Source organism: Oncorhynchus gorbuscha, linkage group LG09, assembly GCF_021184085.1.
Source record: "Oncorhynchus gorbuscha isolate QuinsamMale2020 ecotype Even-year linkage group LG09, OgorEven_v1.0, whole genome shotgun sequence".
Lineage (NCBI taxonomy): Eukaryota > Metazoa > Chordata > Actinopteri > Salmoniformes > Salmonidae > Oncorhynchus > Oncorhynchus gorbuscha.
In genome coordinates, this window is record NC_060181.1 from 31,815,160 (window position 1) to 31,840,229 (window position 25,070).

At 48.6% G+C, this 25,070-nt stretch overlaps 1 protein-coding gene across 1 annotated transcript in view; it reads left to right on the forward strand.

Annotated features, from left to right (window-relative positions):
• LOC124044353 (protein FAM135B-like) overlaps positions 1-25,070 on the forward strand; it is a 60,491-nt gene that overhangs the window by 32,297 nt on the left and 3,124 nt on the right. Inside the window, exons 5-17 of the mRNA XM_046364008.1 lie at positions 469-539; positions 2,618-2,791; positions 3,136-3,268; positions 12,832-12,985; positions 13,168-13,217; positions 16,110-16,265; positions 17,710-17,783; positions 17,949-18,103; positions 19,416-19,948; positions 19,981-21,683; positions 21,910-22,076; positions 22,332-22,423; positions 22,628-22,725. Of these exons, the coding sequence (XP_046219964.1) occupies positions 469-539; positions 2,618-2,791; positions 3,136-3,268; positions 12,832-12,985; positions 13,168-13,217; positions 16,110-16,265; positions 17,710-17,783; positions 17,949-18,103; positions 19,416-19,948; positions 19,981-21,683; positions 21,910-22,076; positions 22,332-22,423; positions 22,628-22,725 (3,560 nt within the window). The remainder of the gene's footprint in view (positions 1-468; positions 540-2,617; positions 2,792-3,135; positions 3,269-12,831; positions 12,986-13,167; positions 13,218-16,109; positions 16,266-17,709; positions 17,784-17,948; positions 18,104-19,415; positions 19,949-19,980; positions 21,684-21,909; positions 22,077-22,331; positions 22,424-22,627; positions 22,726-25,070) is intronic.

A 25,070-nucleotide genomic window follows, 5' to 3' on the forward strand; every position in this document is an offset into this window, starting at 1 on the left:
CGCTGTCTCTCTCTCTCTCTCTCTCGCTGTCTCTCTCTCTCGCTCCCTCTCGCTGTCTCTCTCTCTCTCGCTGTCTCTCTCTCTCTCTCTCTCTCTCTCTCTCTCTCTCTCTCGCTGTCTGTCTCTCTCTCTCGCCTTCCCTCTTCCTCCCTCAGACTCTGATAAGAAGGACAAAAATAGAACTCAATTTCCCCAGAGCGTGTGTTTAATCAATCAGAATATCAATAGGATTTGACAGTGCTGTTTGTTCTACTACACAGAGCTGTGTGTGTGTGTGTGTGTGTGTGTGTGTGTGTGTGTGTGTGTGTGTGTGTGTGTGTGTGTGTAGATACTGTATTATTGTCTCACAATAATATTGTTACACTGATATGGATGTTTTATTACCCAAATATGTTTTTTTTATTGCAGATTTGTCAAATTGAGGTTGATCCAGTCTTGTTGATATTGTGACTGTTTCTGTTCTCACAGGTGGAAGAGGCTCTGAGTGAAGTGGACTTTCAGTTGAAGCTGGACCTTCATTTCACAGACAACGAGGAACAGTATGTTACACACTCTGTTACATATTTTCTTTTCTCTGGCACTTTCTCTTTCTCCCCACCGCTCTGTCTCTCTTCCTATCCTCCCAACCCATCTCTCTGTCTCTCTTCCTGTCCTCCCTCCCTCCCCATCTCTCTGTCTCTCTTCCTATCCTCCCTCCCTCCCCGTCTCTCTTCCTACCCTCCCTCCCTCCCCCTCTCTCTTCCTATCCTCCCTCCCCATCTCTCTGTCTCTCTTCCTATCCTCCCTCCCTCCCTGTCTCTCTTCCTATCCTCCCTCCCTCCCCGTCTCTCTTCCTACCCTCCCTCCCTCCCCGTCTCTCTTCCTATCCTCCCTCCCTCCCTGTCTCTCTTCCTATCCTCCCTCCCTCCCCATCTCTCTGTCTTTCTTCCTATCCTCCCTCCCTCCCCGTCTCTCTTCCTACCCTCCCTCCCCGTCTCTCTTCCTATCCTCCCTCCCTCCCTGTCTCTCTTCCTATCCTCCCTCCCTCCCCGTCTCTCTTCCTATCCTCCCTCCCTCCCCGTCTCTCTTCCTATCCTCCCTCCCCCTCCCTCTCTCTTCCTCTTCCTATCCTCCCTCCGTCCGTCTCTCTTCCTATCCTCCCTCCCTTCCCAGTCTCTCTTCCTATCCTCCCTCCCTCCCCCGTCTCTCTTCCTATCCTCTCTCCCTCCCTCCCAGTCTCTCTTCCTATCCTCCCTCCCTCCCCGTCTCCCTTCCTATCCTCCCTCCCCCTCTCTCTTCCCTATCCTCCCTCCCTCCCCTATCCTCTCTCTTCCTATCCTCCCCTCCCTCCCCTTCCTATCTCTCTTCCTATCCTCCCTCCCCCCCGTCTCTCTCTCTTCCTATCCTCCCTCCCCCCTTCCTATATCCTCCCCCTCCCCCGTCTCTCTTCCTATCCTCCCTCCCTCCCCGTCTCTCTTCCTATCCTCCCTCCCCCCCCTCCTCTCTTCATATCCTCCCTCCCCCCGTCTCTCTTCCCATCATCCCTCCCCCCGTCTCTCTTCCTATCCTCCCTCCCCATCTCACTTCCTATCCTCCCTTCTCTCTTCCTATCCTCCCTCCCTCCCCCATCTCTCTTCCTATCCTCCCCCCATCCCTCCCCTCCCTCTCCCCGTCTTCCTATCCTCCCTCCCCCTGTCTCTCTTCCTATCCTCCCTCTCCATCTCACTGTCTCTCTTCCGATCCTCCCTCCCTCCCCATCTCGCTGTCTCTCTTCCTATCCTCCCCCCGTCTCTCTTCCTATCCCCCTCCCCATCTCACTGTCTCTCTTCCTATCCTCCCTCCCCATCTCGCTGTCTCTCTTCCTATCCTCCCTCCCCATCTCTTTCTCCCTCTCTCCTCAGTTTTGAGAGGTCCTCAGTTAGTAGTGCTGAGGTCCAGGTCTTAATGATGTCCTGCCAGTGAAAAGCCTCTGGCTCTAATAGACTGACAGACTGCATAGTCAAGAAAAAAACAATAGTCCATTAAAAGCACTACTATATCATGTGTGTGTGTGTGTGTGTGTGTGTGTGTGTGTGTGTGTGTGTGTGTGTGTGTGTGTGTGTGTGTGTGTGTGTGTGTGTGTGTGTGTGTGTGTGTGTGTGTGTGTGTGTAAAATATGAAATAGTGTTGGATCTGCATGACCTCTGTGTGTTTGTGCTCAGTAGGTACTGTGGGCCTCAGATAGATGATTTGTAATGGCTCCTGGATGGCTCATTAAACATCCCATTTGGAGCCCTTGCAACCTCTCGGACGTTGCTGCTCAGAGCTGATACTATTTGGAGTCCCCCAGTGTTAGTGTGTGTAGAACATGACCAATTTCAACTTTCAACTTTATTGCCCCAGAGGGAAATTCGTTTTTCACCATACTTGGATGCTTTTTTTGAAATGACTATTGTCCTAGCTGGATAATAGCAGTTAAATAACCCATAACGTGATGTCCTTTAAGCAGGTAATAGTTGGCAATGTTGCGCAATGCATTTTAAACTGGCATCCACTGTCCTTGGCACATGTATGATGCTGTGACTGAATAATGTTCTGACATGACCTGCCACTGTTGTTGTCCTCAGGCTGGGTTAGATACTAACTGTGTTGTCTCTAGGTTAGGGGACATCGTGACAGTCCCAGTCATCAGCAGTAGAACCCTGGGTCTCCACTTCCACCCCAGGAGAGGTCTCCACCACCATGTACCTGTCATGTTCGACTACTTCCACCTGTCCGTCATCTCTGTTTCCATACACGCATCCTTGGTGGCCCTGCATCAACCTCTCATCAGGTGTGTGTAGGCGTGCTTATCTACTTTACCACCGACATGTCACACTGGTGCTCACTACTTAGCTGTCACACCACGTAGCTCCTCTCCTGTTAGAATGGGTTTAGTTTGGCAACCTGCTCTGAGAGGGCATCCACTGGCCTGCTACTTGAATGAATCGTTTTCTTAACACTTAGGTGGTAAATCCAGCTGCCAATATCTTAACGTGAATGTTCAGCCATCCATTACCCTGATTAACCATTACTCTGAGAGCTCTATTGATTACATAAGGACTAACTGATCTTCTCTCTCTCTCTCTTTCTGCCCCCCTCCCCCCGCTCTATCTCTCTCCATCCCCCTCTCCATAGTTTTGCCCGTACAGGGAAGGGTTCCTGGTTGGGGAAGGGCTCTCCGGAGAACGGTACTGACGTGTCAGCCATGGGGGTATCCATGGAGAACCTGATGTTTGGGGCTGGATACTGCAAACCTGTCATCACAGAGGTACGGTCAGATCAAGTCAAAGTACATTGTAAGTGTATGATTACAAGGTCTCTCAAAACACTTTACAGAGGACAGTAGTTGATCAATCCAAACAAGCCTAGTCTTTGACTTTAAAGGATTCCAGAAAGGCAATCTGAATTTGGGAAAGCAGCCCACAGAGTTCACACTGAAGATGAGAGAATCAGGAGACAGAATATCTGAATCAAAGCTCTCTCTCTCTCTCTGTGTTCTGTGTGTTTTTGTGTGCAGTGGCTACACAGGTAAACATGATCACTTGTGTATGGGTCAGTTAGCGTGACCCTCTCTCTCGCTCTCTCTCTCTCGCGCTCTCTCTCTCTCTCGCTCTCTTAAATTCTTTCTTTCTCTCTCACTCTCTCACTTTCTCTCCATGTCAAGATGTGTATGAAGACGAAGTCAGGTGCAGGAGAGCAGAGTATGATAAATAAAGCACACTTTATTATAGTTCCAAACCGGGAGCACAACAAAACAAACGCACTCAAAAAACGGAAGTAAAGCGCTAAACGAACATCACTAGACATGAAAACAATTACACACAAAACATGATGGGAAACAGAGGGTTAAATACAAGTAGATTGATTGGTGAAATGAAAACCAAGTGTGTATGAAAACAAGACAAGACAAATGGATGTTTTGCAAGGAGGAATGGGAAAAAATTTCAGTCTCTCGATGTGCAAAACTGATAGAGACATACCCCAAGCGACTTACAGCTGTAATCGCAGCAAAAGGTGGCGCTACAAAGTATTAACTTAAGGGGGCTGAATAATTTTGCACGCCCAATTTTTCAGTTTTTGATTTGTTAAAAAAGTTTGAAATATCCAATAAATGTCGTTCCACTTCATGATTGTGTCCCACTTGTTGTTGATTCTTCACAAAAAAATACAGTTTTATATCTTTATGTTTGAAGCCTGAAATGTGGCAAAAGGTCGCAAAGTTCAAGGGGGCCGAATACTTTCGCAAGGCACTGTATATGGAAAATGGAGCTGTGATGGCTAGAAAGCCTGTGACGTTGATCGCCGAACGCCGTCCGAACAAGGAGACGAGCCGACTTTGTGAGAGTAAGTCCCCCCCCCTTGACATGCAGCTCCAGCGGCAACGGTGAAACTCCCGCAGTAGTTCAGGATCCAAAATATCTGCTACCGGAACCCAGCACCTCTCCTCTGGTCCGTACCCCTCCCACTCCACGAGGCACTGAAGGCCCCCCACCCGATGCCTCGAATCCAGGATGGAACGGAGGATGTACGCCGGGGCCCCCTCGATGTCCAACGGGGGTGGAGGGACCTCCCGCACCTCAGATTCCTGGAGCGGACCAGCCACCACCGGCCTGAGGAGAGACACATGGAACGAGGGGTTAATACGATAATAAGCGGGACATTGTAATCTGTAACAAACCTTGTTCACCCTCCTCAGGACTTTAAATGGCCCCACAAACCGCAGACCCAGCTTTAGGCAGGGCAGGTGGCCAGCTTTAGGCAGGGCACAGTCAACAAATGTGTCCCTGGTGTGCAAGGAGCTGGGTGCACAGTGGCCAGGTAGAGGTCCAGTCGTAACAAGAGTCCCTGGCACTGTGCTGCCGTTCCATCATACTCCCTGGGAAGGGAGAGACACATCCCCACGGAATTCTCTCCGGATGGAACGGGTGGAGACAACCTCGGTTGTGCTGGTCGAGGCACTGGAGACCTCCTGTCTCTCCCAGCGGTTCATGGTCTGGACAACGTGATCCATCATGGCACCAAGATGATGTAGCATGGCCGAATGTTCCTGGACGAGCTCCATTCAGTTGGTGTGTAATTCTGTCAGGATGTGTATGAAGGTCGAAGTCCGGTGCAGGAGAGCAGAGTATGATATATAAAGCGCACTTTATTATAGTTTCAAACCGGGAGCTCAACAAAAGAAATGCGCTCAAAAAACGGAACAATAAAGTAAAGTGCTAAAGAACATCGTATGACATGAAAACAATTACACACAAAACATGATGGGAAACAGAGGGTTAAATACAAGTAGATTGATTGGGGAAATGAAAACCAGGTGTGTATGAAAACAAGACAAGACAAATGGAGATATGGAAAATGGAGCGGCGATGGCTAGAAAGCCGGTGACGTCGATCGCCGAACGTCGCCCGTACAAGGAGAGGAGCCCACTTCGGCGGAAGTCGTGACACTCCATTTCTCTCTCTCTCTCTCTCACACTTTCTCTCTCTCTTTCATTCTCTCACTCTCTCTCTCACTCTTTCTTCCTCTCGCTCTCACACTTTTTCTCCTGGTCTCTCTCTCTCGCTCTCTCACTCTCTCTTCCTCTCGCTCTCACACTTTTTTTTTCTCTCTCTCTCTCTCTCTCTCTCTCTCTCTCTCTCTCTCTCTCTCTCTCTCTCTCTCTCTCTCTCTCTCTCTCTCTCTCTCTCTCTCTCTCTCTCTCTCTCTCTCTCTCTCTCTCCCTCTCTCTCTCCCCCCACTTTTGTAAGGCCAGGTCATCAGCCAGGTCCCTCTAGAAGTATTAGAGACAGTTTTAGTCCCCCACATGAGTACTATTAATGTCTCATTAACCCACATGGCCAGACCAGTCTCGCAGGACATGTCCCAAATAGCCTTATTCCCTGTATAATGCTCTACACTGGTCAAAAGTAGTGAATTTTGTAGAGAATAGGGTTTCATTTGGGACACTGCCCGAGGCTGGCAGGACACTGAGACAGGCTGAGCTACTGTAGCCTGGTGTCTGGAGGAGAAACAAGGGTTCATCTGCCTCTGGAGAAGAAGACTAAGAATAATAGTATACACTAGTGATGGTTTCTACAGGTTTAAAGGCTCATTAAGTGGGGTGAGAGCCGTGGGAAGCCAGAGAAAGTGCTTAGCTGGATTGATACATCAACCACAGCCACCACTCACGTGTCTCTCGCTTCTGGAGGTGTGTGTGGGTGTGTATTTGAGGTGTGTGTGTGTGTGTGTGTGTGTGTGTGTGTGTGTGTGTGTGTGTGTGTGTGTGTGTGTGTGTGTGTGTGTGTGTGTGTGTGTGTGTGTGTGTGTGTGTGTGTGTGTGTGTGTGTGTGTGTGTGTGTGTGTTTGTATGAGGTGTGTGTGCCGGTGTGAGTGATAACTATATGGTTGTGTACATCAAGCAGAGAAGCTATTTTTCATTAGATCATTACGATGTGTCTTATCCAGCATAGGTCATTTCCTGTATGGTAGGACACTACTGTGATTGGAAACCTGTTGGTCACACAAACGTGTCTCATACACACACCCTAATCCAGCCCTTCGGGCCTGAGGGCCGACGTCACAGACTAGGCAGTAAATCTTAATGAGAGTTGGGCTTGTCCCCCCCCCCGTCCCCTCCTCTCTATTTGTCTCCCTTGTTCCTTGGTTACACACACACACACCCACACACACACACCTTAGGCTCGGCCCCCCCTGTTTCTGGGTTTTACACAGCGCCTCCAACAGGGAGCTTTAATAAGCACTGCATTTAGCCAGGCGGGGGGGCGATGTTTGATCCCCGTAATGAGTTCTCCTCCAACCGCCATGTAGCTTAAATGTACCTGCATGTGAAATGTGTACAGAGCCCAGTGTGTGTGTGTGAGAGCATGCGTGTGTGTGAGCCATCCCTCTCTCTCTTTCTCCTCTCTTCCAGCCCTTATTTATTTAAGGCTTTCTACCTGCAGGGTATAAGCACATTTTCAGCACTTTCACTGCTGGAGCGTTTCCATGTTAACCAAGCTACTTTTTCAATTTTTTATTCATTACTAAGAGTGTCGTTATTGCACAATCTGGACACGTGTCGTTGGAAAATTCCATCGGTATCAGCTGAATTATAGTGGTGCTGCCTCTCTTGTGGTGGGCAGGAAATGGATGTTGCCTTTCTTTTTCCATTTAGACCTTTCACATTTCCTCATTGGTTTACAAATGTGTCTCTAAGAAATATCAGAGGCGATAAAGATACATTTTCTGAGAGCCCCTGTTAAGAGTGAGACACTCGTCTTCGACCCTCGTGGGGGGATTGAGAATGTCAAGTAGCAATCCAAGAGGATTGGCAGATAATACTGAAAGCACACAGTCTTTCAGAGAGAGAGACCTGTCCTGCTGTTTTTACCAGCTCGTCTGTCTGACAAGCTGCTGGCTTGTCCCTCGTTCCCATTGTATGTAGATGTAAAGTGAGCCATAGAAATAGAATGACTAGATTAGGAGTTCCCATTCATGTTAGTGTTCTGTAATTCTTAGGTCTATTTCTACCAGAGCAGATGGACCCCCTGTGACTAGGTCTCCCACGGTGCACTGCAGCAGCCATCCGATCCAGTATGTCACCTGGGTCCTCAGCCCTGTGTTCCAGTAGCAGACTGTCAGCTTCACATGACGCTGCTGCTGACAAATGGGACTTAAGAAGACTAATACAGTATCCAAAGAAAAATAAATGTACTGTATTTATACAGAATGTCTCGGACCCTCTTGCTTGGTAAGCTCTGGCTCCCCAAGTCCCCTAGTGGACATACACTACACAAGGCGGACTTCCTCTCTGGGTGGGACGCAACCACGACGTGGAAAAAAAGTGCGCACTGCTCCAAGACACCTGACTCCACCCTTGCACACGCTCGGACGTCGATCGACAGAGTGAAGTGTGTAGAGACTCTTAGACTACAAGTTGGGTAGAGGTTGAACAGAACACAACTCATCCATTGTCAGTTAAGAATACACTGTTTTGCTTTGTGGGGGAGGGGGGATGATGACTGCGTTCATAGGGAAAGAAATAGCTATTTTTGTTCTTTGCCTCTGTAGTTGCTTCAAGTCCCAACCCCCATATCCCAGCATGCCTCTATAAAGGTAAAAGGAATTCTGAAAGTAAACATACAGGTGCTCCTTTCTGGTTGTGGAGGATCCAGCAGTAGTAACTGTTATTACAGAGCAGAGTACAGCATTGATGATAGGGCCTTGTGCTTTACTGCCCCCAGGTAAATTATAGTAGGCCTTCAAACTCACATACACCACCAGCATTACATGCCTTTGAAACTAACACACATACACAGGCATTATCCACACATACACCAGCATTACATGCCTTTGAAACTAACACACATACACAGGCATTATCCACACATACACCAGCATTACATGCCTTTGAAACTAACACACATACACAGGCATTATCCACACATACACCAGCATTACATGCCTTTGAAACTAACACACATACACAGGCATTATCCACACACCAGCATTTGAGCGTTGGGCCAGTAATCGAAAGGTTACTGGATTGAATCCCCGAGCTGACAAGGTAAAAATCTGTCGTTCTACCCCTGAGTAAAACAGATAACCCACTGTTCCCTGGGCGCCGAAGACTTGGATGTCGATTAAAGCAGCTCTGATTCAGAGGGGTTGGGTTAAATGTGGAAGAAACATTTCAGTTGAAAGCATTCAGTTGTACAACTGACTAGGTCTCCCCCTTTCCCCTTACATCCATTTAAAACTGCCAGAACAGCCAGGCAGTCACAAGAAGATGGACCCAACCCAGGGAACTGACAGGGGCCAGGGGCCAGGAGGGTCCCAAAGGGCTGGGGCTGTGTGTGGTGGAACTGGGAAGGGGTCAGAGGTGACCTGTCCCAGTCTGACCTGACCCTGCCTTGTCTCTAAAAAGATGACAGTCGGCATCTGAACCGATGGGTGTTGTTTGGGTCCTTGACTAGAATAACTTCTTTCACAATCTTACTCTTGACCTGGATATGTAGTAGCTGGGCTCTGTGGCTCCTATTGATTGCAGAAGAGACCAGAACTGTTTCTGTAGGTTACAGGCCTGTACAGAGAATAGGATGAATATGATTGTCCAGTGAATGTACTGTGTGTTTTGGGGTTGGAGAGCCACCTGCTGGGGAGAAATAGGAACACTTTCCCTGAAATGGTACTAAATCAAATCCAATTTTATTTGTCACATACACATGGTTAGCAGATGTTAACGTGAGTGTAGCGAAATGCTTGGGCTTTTAGTTCCGAACATGCAGTAATATCTAACGAGTAACCGAACCTAACAATTTCACAGCAACTACCTTATACACACAAGTGTAAAGGAATGAATAAGAATATGTACATAAAAATATATGGATGAGCGATGGCCGAACGGCATAGGAAAGATGCAGTAGATGGTATAGAGAACAGTATATACATATGATATGAGTAATGTAGAGTATGTAAACATTATATAAAGTGCCATTGTTTAAAGGGACAAGTAATACATTTATTACATCAATTCTTTCATTATTAAAGTGGCTAGAGATGAGTCAGTATGTAAGTGATGGCTGTTTAACAGTCTGATGGCCTTGAGATAGAAGCTGTTCTTCAGTCTCTCCCAGCTTTGATGCACCTGTACTGACCTCGCCTTCTGGATGATAGCGGGGTGAACAGGCAGTGGCTCGGGTGGTTGTTGTCCTTGATGATCTTTTTGGCCTTCCTGTGACATTGGGTGGTGTAGATGTCCTGGAGAGCAGGTACTTTGCCCCCGGTGATGCGTTGTGCAGACCTCACTACCCTCTGGAGAGCCTTACGGTTGTGGGCGGAGCAGTTGCCGTACCAGGCGGTGATACAGCCCGACAGAATTCTCTCGATTGTGCATCTGTAAAAGTTTGTGTTTTTGGGTGGTGTTTTTGGTGACAAGACAAATTTCTTCAGCCTCCTGAGGTTGTACTACACAGTGACATCATTGGGGGACAGATTGGCTTTTGATCCATTACCTTCCCTGTCTAAGAAATATTGTATGAAACATCACAAGTGATTGTTACTGATGTCTGGGTAGTTTGTGGTTACTGGGAAGTGTGGGGTTAGTTCGTTCCTGTCCACAGGACATGTTAATGGTCATTCTGCTCCTGTCTTCTACATCTTCCAGTGCCACGACCGCATCCATGTGTTTTACTACTGGGTAATAAGCTATGTTTAGGAGCTGCTTGTGTCCAAAAGATGATTTGATCCTCCGGTAGTTACTGAGACTTTACACATTGGTGTTAACTCACTAAACAAGGTCCATAACAAGGTCCTGTTCCAGACCAAGGTCAATTACAAGGCTACACGGAGGGAGTCCATTGGTTCTTACTGCGGAGGCCGTAAAGTCCCAGTTTGTGAACTTGGCCGTCATTAAAGCAGCTCATTATCTTTTTATCTAGACGGAGTAACCAACGTTTTCTCTTCTTCCCTGTCTCTTCCCCTGTCTCTCCTCTCTCCGTCTCTTCCCCTGTCTCTCCTCTCTCCTGTCTCTTCCCCTGTCTCTCCTCTCTCCGTCTCTTCCTGTCTCTCCTCTCTCCTGTCTCTCCTCTCTCATGTCTCTCCTCTCTCCTGTCTCTCCTCTCTCCTCTCTCCTGTCTCTCCTCTCTCCTGTCTCTCCTCTCTCTCCTCTCTCCTCTCTCCTGTCTCTCCTCTCTCCTGTCTCTCCTCTCTCCTGTCTCTCCTCTCTCTTGTCTCTCCTCTCTCCGTCTCTTCTCTCTCCCCTGTCTCCTGTCTCTCCTCTCTCCGTCTCTTCTCTCTCCCCTGTCTCCTGTCTCTCCCCCTGTCTCTCCTCTCTCCTGTCTCTCCTCTCTCCGTCTCTTCTCTCTCCCCTGTCTCCTGTCTCTCCTATCTCTCCTCTCTCCTGTCTCTCCTCTCTCCGTCTCTTCTCTCTCCCTGTCTCCTGTCTCTCCTATCTCTCCTCTCTCCTGTCTCTCCTCTCTCCATCTCTTCTCTCTCCCCTGTCTCCTGTCTCTCCTATCTCTCCTCTCTCCGTCTCTTCTCTCTCCCCTGTCTCCTGTCTCTCCTCTCTCCTGTCTCTCCTCTCTCCTGTCTCTCCTATCTCTCCTCTCTCCTGTCTCTCCTCTCTCTGTCTCTTCTCTCTCCCCTGTCTCCTGTCTCTCCTATCTCTCCTCTCTCCTGTCTCTCCTCTCTCCGTCTCTTCTCTCTCCCCTGTCCCCTGTCTCCTCTCTCTCCTATCTCTCCTCTCTCCTGTCTCTCGTATCTCTCCTCTCTCCTGTCTCTCCAATCTCTCCTCTCTCCTGTCTCTCCTATCTCTCCTCTCTCCTGTCTCTCCTCTCTCCCGTCTCTCCTCTCTCCTGTCTCTCCTCTCTCCGTCTCTTCTCTCTCCCCTGTCTCCTGTCTCTCCTGTCTCTCCTCTCTCCTGTCTCTCCTCTCTCCGTCTCTTCTCTCTCCCCTGTCTCCTGTCTGTCCTCTCTCCTGTCTCTCCTCTCTCCTGTCTCTCCTCTCTCCATCTCTTCTCTCTCCCCTGTCTCCTGTCTCTCCCCTGTCTCCTGTCTCTCCTCTCTCCCCTGTCTCCTGTCTCTCCTCTCTCCTCTCTCCTGTCTCTCCTCTCTCCGTCTCTTCTCTCTCCCCTGTCTCATGTCTCTCCTGTATCTCCTCTCTCCTGTCTCTCCTCTCTTCATCTCTTCTCTCTCCCCTGTCTCCTGTCTCTCCTCTCTCCTGTCTCTCCTCTCTCCTGTCTCTCCTCTCTCCATCTCTTCTCTCTCCGCTGTCTCCTGTCTCTCCTCTCTCCCGTCTCTCCTCTCTCCGTCTCTTCTCTCTCTCCTGTCTCCTCTCCCATGTCTCTCGCCTCTCCCCTGTCTTCTCTCTCTGTCTTTCCTCTCTCCCATCTCTCCTCTCTCCCGTCTCTCCTCTCTCCCGTCTCCTCCCCCGTCTCTCCTCTCTCCCCTGTCTCTCCTCTCTCTGTATCTCCTCTCTCCGGCTCTCCTCTCTCCCCTGTTTCTCCTCTCTCTCTCTCCTCTTTCCCTGTCTCTCTCCTCTATGTCTCTCCTCTCTCCCCTGTATCTCCTCTTTCCCCTGTCTCTCTACTCTCTCCTCTCTCCTCCCTCCTGTCTCTCCCCTCTCCTCCCTCCTGTCTCTCCCCTCTCCTCCCTCCTGTCTCTCCCCCTCCTCCCTCCTGTCTCTCCCCCTCCTCCCTCCTGTCTCTCCCCCTCCTCCCTCCTGTCTCTCCCCTCTCCTCCCTCCTGTCTCTCCCCTCTCCTCCCTCCTGTCTCTCCCCTCTCCTCCCTCCTGTCTCTCCCCTCTCCTCCCTCCTGTCTCTCCCCTCTCCTCCCTCCTGTCTCTCCCCCTTCCTCCCTCCTGTCTCTCCCCCTCCTCCCTCCTGTCTCTCCCCCTCCTCCCTCCTGTCTCTCCCCTCTCCTCCCTCCTGTCTCTCCCCTCTCCTCCCTCCTGTCTCTCCCCTCTCCTCTCCCCTGTCTCCCCCCTTTCCTCCCCTCCTGTCTCTCCCCTTTCCTCCCTCCTGTCTCTCCCCTTTTCTCCCTCCTGTCTCTCTCCTTTCCTCCCTCCTGTCTCTCCCCTCTCCTCCCTCCTGTCTCTCCCCTCTCCTCCCTCCCTCTCTCCCCTCTCCTCCCTCCTGTCTCTCCCCTTTCCTCCCTCCTGTCTCTCCCCTTTCCTCCCTCCTGTCTCTCCCCTCTCCTCCCTCCTGTCTCTCCCCTCTCCTCCCTCCTGTCTCTCCCCTCTCCTCCCTCCTGTCTCTCCCCTCTCCTCCCTCCTGTCTCTCCCCTTTCCTCCCTCCTGTCTCTCCCCTCTCCTCCCTCCTGTCTCTCCCCTCTCCTCCCTCCTGTCTCTCCCCAGGGTAGTTTCTACGTCCCTAGTGAGAACTGTCTTCAGAGAGCTCACACGTGGCATGGTAGACTCTGTCGCCTCCTACTGGTGGTACACCGAGGCGTACGCCGCTACTATACCACTCTGATGAAGGAGATACCACAGCTGGACCAAGTGGAAATAGGTGAGGCAACAAGATGTTACAATAGCATTTCCTCAATATTTAGCTATGTCTATGTGGCCATCAATCAAGACAATTATTTTGTTGTTCCAAATAAATTATGATACTTAGTAGACTTACATTTACATTTAAGACTTGAGCTATGCTGAGCTATGCTGTAGTTTCTCTTGTCTTTCTCTCCACAGAGGAGCTACCTGTGGAAGAAACATTAAATCAGCTCACAATAGAATTACAGGTATGTGGTGTACGAGACATACAGTACTGCTAAAAATCAAGATCAACATTTTATATTAGCTATGCTTTCTGTCCTCTGTTCTACTTGTATTTCCATCAACAATTTGATCTTATAACTGCCTAATTAAATAAAGGTTAAATAAATAAAAATAAAATAAAAATTCCATTATTCATTTTTTAACTTGAACAACGTACAGGTAACTGCCAAAATAAAGGAAACACCAACATAGTGTCCTACTACGGCGTTGGGCCACCACCAGCCAGAACAGCTTCAATGCATAGATACGACAAGTGTCTGAAACTCTATTGGAGGGATGCAACACCATTCTTCCAAATAAATTCCATAGTTTGGTGTTTTGTTGATGGTGGTGGAAAACACTGTCTCAGGCGCCACTCCAGAATCTCCCTTAAATGTTCATTTGAGTTGAGATCTGGTGACTGAGATGGCCATGGTATCTGGTTTACATTGTTTTCATGCTCATCAAACCATTTAGTGACCACTCATGCATGGGGGCATAGCCATGGTAGCCAAACTAATGGCCTTCCCAGCATTTTAATACATGACTCTAAGCATGATGGGATGTTAATTGCTTAATTAAATCAGGAACCACACCTGTGTGGGAGCGCAGCCTGCTTTCAATATACTTTGTATCCCTCATTTACTCAAGAGTTTCCATTATTTTGGCAGGTACCTGTACTATATATCTAAGATAGCAGTAGCATCTGGATAAAGTCATTGAATATATAAATAGATACTATCTGTATCCACTCTCTTCTCCTCCTCTAGGTTCAGGGAGGCCATGAGAAGGAAGCAGAACATATCAGTAGAGACCTGACCCAGCTCTGGTCCACCTAACCTGCCCTTTGACCTCCAACCAGCCTCTAACCAGCACCACACACTGACCCTCGTCTGTCTCCTCTCTCCTCTCCTTCTCTAGCTGCAGGGGGGTCATGAGAAGGTAGCAGAACAGATCAGTAGAGATCTCACCCTGCTCTGGTCCACCTAACCTGCCCTTTGACCTCCAACCAGCCTCTAACCAGCACCACACACTGACCCTCGTCTGTCTCCTCTCTCCTCTCCTTCTCTAGCTGCAGGGGGGTCATGAGAAGGTAGCAGAACAGATCAGTAGAGATCTCACCCTGCTCTGGTCCACCTAACCTGCCCTTTGACCTCCAACCAGCCTCTAACCAGCACCACACACTGACCCTCGTCTGTCTCCTCTCTCCTCTCCTTCTCTAGCTGCAGGGGGTCATGAGAAGGTAGCAGAACAGATCAGTAGAGATCTCACCCTGCTCTGGTCCACCTAACCTGCCCTTTGACCTCCAACCAGCCTCTAACCAGCACCACACACTGACCCTCGTCTGTCTTCTCTCTCCTCTCCTTCTCTAGCTGCAGGGGGTCATGAGAAGGTAGCAGAACAGATCAGTAGAGATCTCACCCTGCTCTGGTCCACCTAACCTGCCCTTTGACCTCCAACCAGCCTCTAACCAGCACCACACACTGACCCTCGTCTGTCTCCTCTCTCCTCTCCTTCTCTAGCTGCAGGGGGTCATGAGAAGGTAGCAGAACAGATCAGTAGAGATCTCACCCTGCTCTGGTCCACCTATCCTGCCCTTTGACCTCCAACCAGCCTCTAACCAGCACCACACACTGACCCTCGTCTGTCTCCTCTCTCCTCTCCTTCTCTAGCTGCAGGGGGTCATGAGAAGGTAGCAGAACAGATCAGTAGAGATCTCACCCTGCTCTGGTCCACCTAACCTGCCCTTTGACCTCCAACCAGCCTCTAACCAGCACCACACACTGACCCTCGTCTGTCTCCTCTCTCCTCTCCTTCTCTAGCTGCAGGGGGTCATGAGAAGGTAGCAGAACAGATCAGTAGAGATCTCACCCTGCTCTGGTCCACCTAACCTGCCCTTTGACCTCCAACCAGCCTCTAACCAGCACCACACACTGACCCTCGTCTGTCTCCTCTCTCCTCTCCTTCTCTAGCTGCAGGGGGTCATGAGAAGGTAGCAGAACAGATCAGTAGAGATCTCACCCTGCTCTGGTCCACCTAACCTGCCCTTTGACCTCCAACCAGCCTCTAACCAGCACCACACACTGACCCTCGTCTGTCTCCTCTCTCCTCTCCTTCTCTAGCTGCAGGGGGTCATGAGAAGGTAGCAGAACAGATCAGTAGAGCTCTCACCCTGCTCTGGTCCACCTAACCTGCCCTTTGACCTCCAACCAGCCTCTAACCAGCACCACACACTGACCCTCGTCTGTCTCCTCTCTCCTCTCCTTCTCTAGCTGCAGGGGGGTCATGAGAAGGTAGCAGAACAGATCAGTAGAGATCTCACCCTGCTCTGGTCCACCTAACCTGCCCTTTGACCTCCAACCAGCCTCTAACCAGCACCACACACTGACCCTCGTCTGTCTCCTCTCTCCTCTCCTTCTCTAGCTGCAGGGGGGTCATGAGAAGGTAGCAGAACAGATCAGTAGAGACCTGACCCTGCTCTGGTCCACCTAACCTGCCCTTTGACCTCCAACCAGCCTCTAACCAGCACCACACACTGACCCTCGTCTGTCTCCTCTCTCCTCTCCTTCTCTAGCTGCAGGGGGTCATGAGAAGGTAGCAGAACAGATCAGTAGAGACCTGACCCTGCTCTGGTCCACCTAACCTGCCCTTTGACCTCCAACCAGCCTCTAACCAGCACCACACACTGACCCTCGTCTGTCTCCTCTCTCCTCTCCTTCTCTAGCTGCAGGGGGGTCATGAGAAGGTAGCAGAACAGATCAGTAGAGACCTGACCCTGCTCTGGTCCACCTAACCTGCCCTTTGACCTCCAACCAGCCTCTAACCAGCACCACACACTGACCCTCGTCTGTCTCCTCTCTCCTCTCCTTCTCTAGCTGCAGGGGGGTCATGAGAAGGTAGCAGAACAGATCAGTAGAGACCTCACCCTGCTCTGCTCCCAGCTGTCGGCTTTGTGGACCCGCTTCCTGGAGGCTGCCGTACCCAACACACATATCCTGTCCCACCTCGCCCAGGAACACCACACACTCAGGGTGAGCCCTAACCCCTGACCTCCTCAGGAACATCACACACCCCCCTAGATACTATCTGATATATTATGAAGTATGCAACACTAGAGGACGAGGCCTTGAACCCTCCAGAGTCCACTATTCTGATTAGGTTTTGTGTGTGAGATTGCGTAAGAGTTTTACAGCCAGATAAAACACACCAGCTGATGATTAGTCCCTATAGACCTCAATGCCTTGAATAGACATTTATATCTGATAATCCCAAATGTAATTTGCATTTAATCATTGGAATGATTCATATTAATGTAATGTAATTCCCACTCCTCTCCTCAGTGTTGCTAGCAGGTCTCCAGGCTCTTGTCTCTCACAGTGTTAGTTTCATCTCTTCTGTCTGTCTGTCTGTCTGTCTGTCTGTCTGTCTGTCTGTCTGTCTGTCTGTCTGTCTGTCTGTCTGTCTGTCTGTCTGTCTGTCTGTCTGTCTGTCTGTCTGTCTGTCTGTCTGTCTGTCTGTCTGTCTGTCTGTCTGTCTGTCTGTCTGTCTGTCTGTCTGTCTGTCTGTCTGTCTGTCTGTCTGTCTGTCTGTCTGTCTGTCTGTCTGTCTGTCTGTCTGTCTGTCTGTCTGTCTGTCTGTCTGTCTGTCTGTCTGTCTGTCTGTCTGTCTGTCTGTCTGTCTGTCTGTCTGTCTGTCTGTCTGTCTGTCTGTCTGTCTGTCTGTCTGTCTGTCTGTCTGTCTGTCTGTCTGTCTGTCTGTCTGTCTGTCTGTCTGTCTGTCTCATAATGAACACAGCATGTCTCCATCACAGGAGGTTGGTGACGCCTTAATTGGGGAGGACGGGCTCGTGGTAATGGCTGGAGCGGAATAGGTGGAATGGTATCAAATACATCAAACACATGTATTTGATGCCATTCCATTAGCTCCGTTCCAGCCATTATTGGGCGCTGTCCTCCCTTCAGCAGCCTCCACTGGACTCTCCATATTAGTTTACCTTCAGGGGTTAGTTTCATGGTTCCACCCACCGGAGGGTGGGATTTTAATGAACATGTATTGTGTAATTATTCTAAGGAACAAACATACAGAAACCCTGTAACACTGTTGCTTGATGTTCCTGACTCTGTCTGTGACTTCATAACAGGAGGCAGGTTTAGTTACACTTTAGTGGGATTTTTCTATTTATTTCTGTCTAACAGATTTTTTATAAATGACTCAAAGCATGATGGGATGTTAATGAATTGTTTAGATAACTCACACCTGTGTGGAAGCACCTGCTTTCAATATACTTTGTATCCCTCATTTATCTCAAGTGTTTCCATTATTTTGGCAGTTACCAATACTTTTACACCATTTCTCTTTTTGATGTTGTTATTTTGAAAATCAAGTCATTGCCTTTTGTGCAGACAGTACTAACTCGGTAAGTTTCTCAGTGAGGAAGTCAAGATTGTTTTTGTTTGTATTTTGTGCCGGTGTCAGGTCAGGCGGTTTTCAGAGGCATACTTCTTCACAGAACACCCCAAAGAGACATCCCTGACATTTCAAGAGGACCTGTGAGTACTGCCATTCCAGGAGCACAATGATGCAGTTTTATCACTCTGTTCTAGATTTAATTTGATGTTAATGCTTTATCTAAGACATCCTTCTATGAATGGAGAAAAGGTAGGCCTAGTGTGTTTGAGTGATTATGACAGATATCCTCTATCTCCTGGTTAAAGGATCAACAGACACGGTCAGATAGCTGTGGAGGTGCGTAACTCCAACTACCTGACCAGGATGCCACCATTACCTGTAGAGTGCCTGGACATTGACGGATACTGGAACAGCCTGCCTATCATCTTCGAGGACCGATATGTAGAGTCTCCACGGACAGGTGAGTCCAGGATTTCATTCAACAGCGATAGACTTTAACCCTTGGCCTATAATTTCTGCGACCCCACAGAAATCTAATAAAAATAATACAAAAATCCCCATTAAAATCTGTTTAGGGGCCTCCCGGGTGCATCGCAGTGGTAGCTGTGCCAGCAGAGATTCTGGGTTCGAGCCCAGGCTCTCTCGCAGCCGGCCGTGACCGGGAGGCCCATGGGGAGGTGCACAATTGGCCCAGCATCGTCCGGGTTAGGGAGGGTTTGGCCGGCAGGAATGTCCTTGTCTTATCGCGCACTCGCGACTCCTGTGGCTGGCCGGGGCGCAGTGCACGCCGACCAGGTCACCAGGTGTACGGTGTTTCCTCTGACACATTGGTGTGGCTGGCTTTCCGGTTGGATGTGCATTGTGTCAAGAAGCAGTGCAGTCGGGTTGTGTTTCGGAGGACGCATGGCTCTTGACCTTTGCCTCTCCCGAGTCCATCCGGGAGTTGCAGTGATGAGGCAAGACTGCCAATTGGATACCATGAAATTGGGTAAAAAAAAAAAAACAATCTGTCTGTTTAAACTAGAGATGTGTTTTTTGTTGTTGCGTGGGCTGTGTTTCAATCCACTGCATCTGCCGAAGTCGCCCTTCTGCGTCTGCGCTGAAAGGTGGCAGAGAGAGAGTGGTGTTTGTCATACCGTAAGACATCTAGAAAAATCTGTCTTCTTACGAAAACTTCTGAACGGTTTGGCTTACAAACTGTTATGACCACGATGCTCTAGGATGCCCACAAGCCTCACAAGCCTCATCTGAAGGCCCCCAGTACCATTTAAAACAATGTATGGAAGTATATATGGAGAAAGTTTATCTGAGAGACATATCTCTCAGATAGATTCAGAACAAATTGAGAACAAACTTCATTTCGATGTTTGGGACTATCTGTTGTCTCATGGAGTGAATCTGTTAGTAAATTGGCTAAGAGCAGTAATGCCAAATTCAATGTTTCATCCAATATGTTTTTATATATTTTTTTAATACCTTAAGGGGTCTTAAAATTCAAATCAAATAGCTAACTGATCCTTGGTATGACCTTAAAACAATTCCATATTTTAGCTTAGAGGATTAAAGGCAATTTCCTGACTTTCCCCTTTAAGCAGTACGTAGGTAGTTTATCTGTTTTAGTTTGAATCCTGACCTGTGTCTGCTTTTATTGTTGCTAACAATGCTGTTTTATCTGGTTCAGATCCATACGTATTTAAGTAGTGTAGACCAGTATCATTTAAACATCTAGTATTAGCGTAAGACCTAACATTTTTCTCCATCTTTATGTATAGATTGGGGATCATATGCACCAACACATCTGCCCACCAGTGAGCAGGCCATCCCCAAGCCTCCTGTCACTGATACAAACATTAGTCCTCCTGCCCTGGACCAGCTCGCCAGCTCACCAGCAATACCAACCCAGGAGCCTAAAGACAGTGAGGCTACGTACAGGTCTCTCATAGGAGAGCAGAGCACCAGCGTTATTACTGACAAGATAGGTTCTCCATCTATTGAGACTCCAGACCCAGACCAGGCAGAAACAGACCGGGGAGAGCCAGTCCAGCCAGGGGATCCAGAGGAGCAGACTGAGACAGAGGAGATCTCAGAGGAGAGCCCTGGTTTAGGACTGAGGTTTCTTACAGTCAGACCCACTGATGTGGATCCGTTCAGAGGAGAGGCAGGGCTCTCCTCCAACCACAAACACTGTACAGACCCACAACATACTTCTAACAGTGAAGACACAACTTGGAAAGACTTGGAGAACCATCAAGACATCATCACACAGAGATACCAGAACATTATCAGTACAGGAATTGACTTGGATGTAGAAGAGAAGGACGTTGCTATAGACGCAAGGATGTTCCTCTGAGCAGTCTAACCACTAACTCCCAGGCTCCACTCAAAGATCATCCCCTCACGCCCCCTCTACCTACAGACCTGAGGAGAGAACTGGCCAACCGAGGGGTGGGGGTTGGTGGCTCCAAGATCCTAAACCGCTCCCCCTCCGTCATCTCCGACTCTGGCATCGAGAGCGAGCCCAGCTCGATGGCTTGGCCCCTGGATGTTTACCGGATGGGAGGAGGGCGCCCTCTGGAGGAGAGCCTGGTACTGCAGCGCCTGGCGAGGAGAAACCCGGCCCACCGCAGTTCCCTAGAGGGCCTGCAGACAGAGAGCGGAAACAGCAGGGGCAGCCTGCCCAGTGGAGGGGGTGGCAGGGCTGGCATCCAGGCCTCCCTCACCTCCATCTCCTCCCTGCCCTACGAGGATGACGAGGAACAGAGGAACCAGCTCAGTAAACTGACCAAGTCTGTCTCAGCTCCTCAGATCTCCAGCCCTGAGGACACAGAAGAGGACCAGGGAGGAGCGGAGGAGGAGGTAGACACGGAGAGCGAGGGGACCAGCGGGTACCAGGACCAGGAGGAGGGATACACTACCATCTCCACTGCTGCCACTAATGTAACGACTGGGGATGTGATCAGACACATGGAGTCCTTATCCGGGGTTAACCACTCCTCTCTGGAGGACATCCAGGAGGGAGAGCTGCCTGAGGTTGGTCTGTTTGACTGGGGAGCAGCTCCGTCACCGCCCCAGCAGGTGACAAGAGCTAATCAGGAGAGTGGTTGTGATCTTAAAGAAACTCTTAGATCTAATGAATCTGCTCTGCCAGAGGCCCTGTCAGACACTCAGGACATGAAGGCAGTCTTAAGTGGCATTAGTCGAGTTCCTGAAGTCTTGCTGTTCCAACAGTATGTCGAAGGTCATGATGACATGAAGGATCCAGCTATAGTCCGTCAGATGGAGGATAAGAACCATCACAGAGGAGATAGCAGTGGTGTGTTAAACTCAGTTGACCCAGGTCTCTGTGAAGTAGAGATCGGCCCCTGTAGCTGTGAGACCAAACCCTGTGAACATGACAGCAGTGTGCTGGTGGATGATGTGAAGGATAATCCAGTCAGGGATGACTGTCAGAGTCTCCATCAGATTGGGTTGAATGACCTTGTTGACCAGGAACGGCTGGATCATCACCAGACTACGTCCCAGAGCCTCCATCGGGTCGGGTTGCGTGACCTAGTGGTGGTCTCACAGAGGAAGAGCCTCCATGACCCCAGGCCTATCCCCTCTATCCCCAACCACACAGAGAGACCCATCCACCTCCTAGGTCTTATTGCCAATGATACGGCCAGGCCTGATGACCTCATAGGGCTCCCGGCCAATGAGAGAGAGGAGCTGGATCTCAACGGTCAGACGAAGCTGGCTAAGATCCCCAGTAGCTCGGGGTCAGTGGCGGGCTCGGGGTCAAGCTCAGGGTCAAACTCAGGGTCAGGCCTATCCTTTATGAATAGGAAGATGGTGGAGGTGGTGAATATGTCTGTGTCCTGCGCTCCGACCTGTCTTCCCTTCTCCTCCGTTGTCCGGGACTCACCGTCCATTAGCGGCATCTCCACTCGACAAGCCGCATCCCCCATTACCCATCAGCCCCTGGGCTCCTTCGGCATCATCTCTTCATCCTCGTCCAATGCCCTGGGGCCAGATGATGAAACAAACGAGAGGATGCTGCAGTGAGTTGTTTAATCTTTCTAGTTTTAGAATGAGAAGAAATGCTGCAGTGAGTTGTGGGGAACCAGTCATAGATGTGTGAGAAGTCAGACGTTTTCATTGCTCTTTTTCCTCTTTGATGATGAGTTCTTCTGAGCGTGTGCATATGCATATAACATTGTGATTTCCCATAATGATGCTGCTGTGATTTCCCATAATGATGCCACCTCTGCCTGCATTGTGTTCCAGTTTCTACAGGTCCAAAGAGGATCTGGTGAAGGAGCTGGTATTCCAGGCAACCCTGTACAGTGACCTCCCTCACCTGGCCTCCGACCTGCCCTACTTCCCCCCTGAGGAGGAGGATGAGGAGTTTGAGGATGGCATACACCTGGTCGTCTGTGTCCACGGCCTTGATGGTGAGACCAATCAATCAATCAATCAATCAATCAATCAATCAATCAACAAATCAGATCAGCCAGATCCTGATCCACCAGGTTGTATATGTCCATTGCCTAGATAATAAAACATCACACAATGTTGTCCAATGCTAGAACAATAAAGCTTTACTCAAAAGAACTGAATAGTTCAGAATATGGTTTGGGTCCGCCCTCTATACTTACATACTGATCAGGGCCAGGAGTTTAAAGCTGTATTGTTGTATTGTCTCCTAGGCAACAGTGCAGACCTTCGCCTGGTGAAGACCTTCATAGAACTGGGATTACCAGGGTCCAGACTGGACTTCCTCATGTCTGAGAGGAACCAGGTAAAATACAGAATATTCTGTCCGCACATTAGTACAATAAACATTGATTTTAGAGAATCGATAATAGGTATGAGCGAATCCTGTGAATATGCTTTAATTTTAGGTCTGCCAGATCACCCTTGTAAATAAGTTATTTTGATCTCGGTAGGATTTCCTGGTTAAATAAATGTGAAAATGTGTTGTTTTCCTGTTCCTTGGCTGTAGACTGACACGTTTGCAGATTTTGACACCATGACGGACAGGCTACTAGACGAGATTATCCAGCACATTCAGCTGTACAACCTCACCATTGGACGGATAAGGTCAGTATCCTAACCACTACACAACATTAAAGACATTTTCCTAACCACCACACAGCATTAAGATCAGTTCTAACCATCACACAACATTATGGTCAGTTCTAACCACCACACAACATTAAGGTCAGTTCTAACCACCACACAACATTAAGGTCAGTTCTAACCACCACACAACATTAAGGTCAGTTCTAACCACCACACAACATTAAGGTCAGTTCTAACATCCACACAACATTATGGTCAGTTCTAACCATCACACAACATTAAGGTCAGTTCTAACCACCACACAACATTAAGGTCAGTTCTAACATCCACACAACATTAAGGTCAGTTCTAACCATCACACAACATTAAGGTCAGTTCTAACCATCACACAACATTAAGGTCAGTTCTAACCACCACACAACATTAAGGTCAGTTCTAACCACCACACAACATTAAGGTCAGTTCTAAATGACTTAAATGTAATGTAATGTAATGTAACCACCACACAACATAAAGACACAGTACAGTAATAGGAGGCAATGGAGAAACAAAATGGATGTAGTATTCTATATAGCCACTAGATGGAGGCATATGAATACATGATGATACTACATGATGATATTCCCTGGCAGGTCCTCAATTGCGTTCACCTTGCATCCTCAGAGGTCCTTCCCCTCTGACCTTCTCCGATGGGTTTTGAGAAGAAGACGAGGAGATAGTACACAAGCAGTACTTTGAGATCTTCCCCACAGCCTTTTATCAATTCGATTTGCTCACCTCCTCCGTCCTCTCTCCTCCGTCCTCTCTCCTCCGTCCTCTCGCCTCCGTCCTCTCGCCTCCGTCCTCTCGCCTCCGTCCTCTCGCCTCCGTCCTCACGCCTCCTTTCGAAAAGGTCAAAGTTAATGAAGGAGTGTTAGCGTGGGTGGAAATGTGCTTGCTTGAAATGAGATGGTCCTTCTCCACTCACAAGTCATTGGGCAAATGACGTTCACAGAGGTGGATCCCAAAATAAATATGTAAAGTGATCAAAACAAATGAAGTTATTTTTGCACTGCATTTTATAAAAAATAAAGCAGCTCATTACTTTTTAAACGTGTGCATGTAATTCTCCTCTGACGAAGCAAAATCTGATTTAAAGGGGGTGTGGCAGATTTCCACTTATCGGTTTTCAGGTCATGGAGGAGAGAAGACGGAGGATGGACTTTTGCCCAAAAGAGAACCCCAGTTAAAGCAGATGAGGCTGGTGGGAGGAGCTATAGTAGGACGGGCTCATTGTAATGTCTGGAATGGAATAAATGGAATGGCGTCAAACATGTGGTTTCCATGTATTTTATACCGTTCCATTTATTCCTATCCAGCCATTACAATGAGTCCGTCCTCCTATAGCTCCTCTCACCAGCCCCCTCTGAGTTAGAGCTTTTAATAACCCAGTAATGAAGGATATTCCCGTGCACTGTCAATCACTTAGCATTGTCTTTGATATGAAGAACTGAAACGTTTAAATTATTTTATTTAACCTTTATTTAAATAGGCAAGTCAGTTTAGAACAAATTCTTATTTACAATGACGGCCTACCGGGGAACAGTGGGTTAACTGCCTTGTTCAGGGGCAGAACAACAGATTTTTACCTTGTCAACTCAGGGATTCGATCCAGCAAACTTTTGGTTACTGGCCCAATGCTCTAACCACTAGGCTACCTGCCGCCCCGGCATATTTTTCTCCGCAGCATAACACTTCTAATGGGTCCAAGTACAGTAATTCATCATGTACAATAATTGCCCTAAATATGCCAATGTTCCTATCTGAGTTTCTGGGTATGCTATTTAAGTATGTATTCTTTTCAACATTGTTTATACTCTGAAAAACTGTGACTAAAGACATGGAGTGCCACAGAAGCAGCTGTCTCTCTCCACATCGCCTCTATACTTAGTGTTAAACCGATGAAGAAGTTGTCAGGAGCTGGTGTTGAGGGAAGCTGCCCAGTACTTTGATGATGGTGATACTACTGTAATTAGCAGATGGGAAATGAACATCTAAGGAAATCTAGTGTCTCATTGACTACTGGGACAAAGCAGCTCATTACTCTAGCTACCACTATCGTAGCCATTAAGACGGCACGACGGCGCCTTGCTTTGGAGGACGATTATTTGAACATTAATCATTTATTTGGAGTTAACAGCAGATTGGATGAGCTACCCTCATCCTGAACACTTTATACTAATAGAGTAAATACCAGGGGGCAAAGAATTGGAGGCACTTATTTCTGTGCATAGCTTCTATTCTGGAGGTCTTGTCATTTGGTACTCTTTTGTCTAACGATATCTGGGTAGCAGCAGAGTGATTTTTCTGAGTGATCTCTTTTC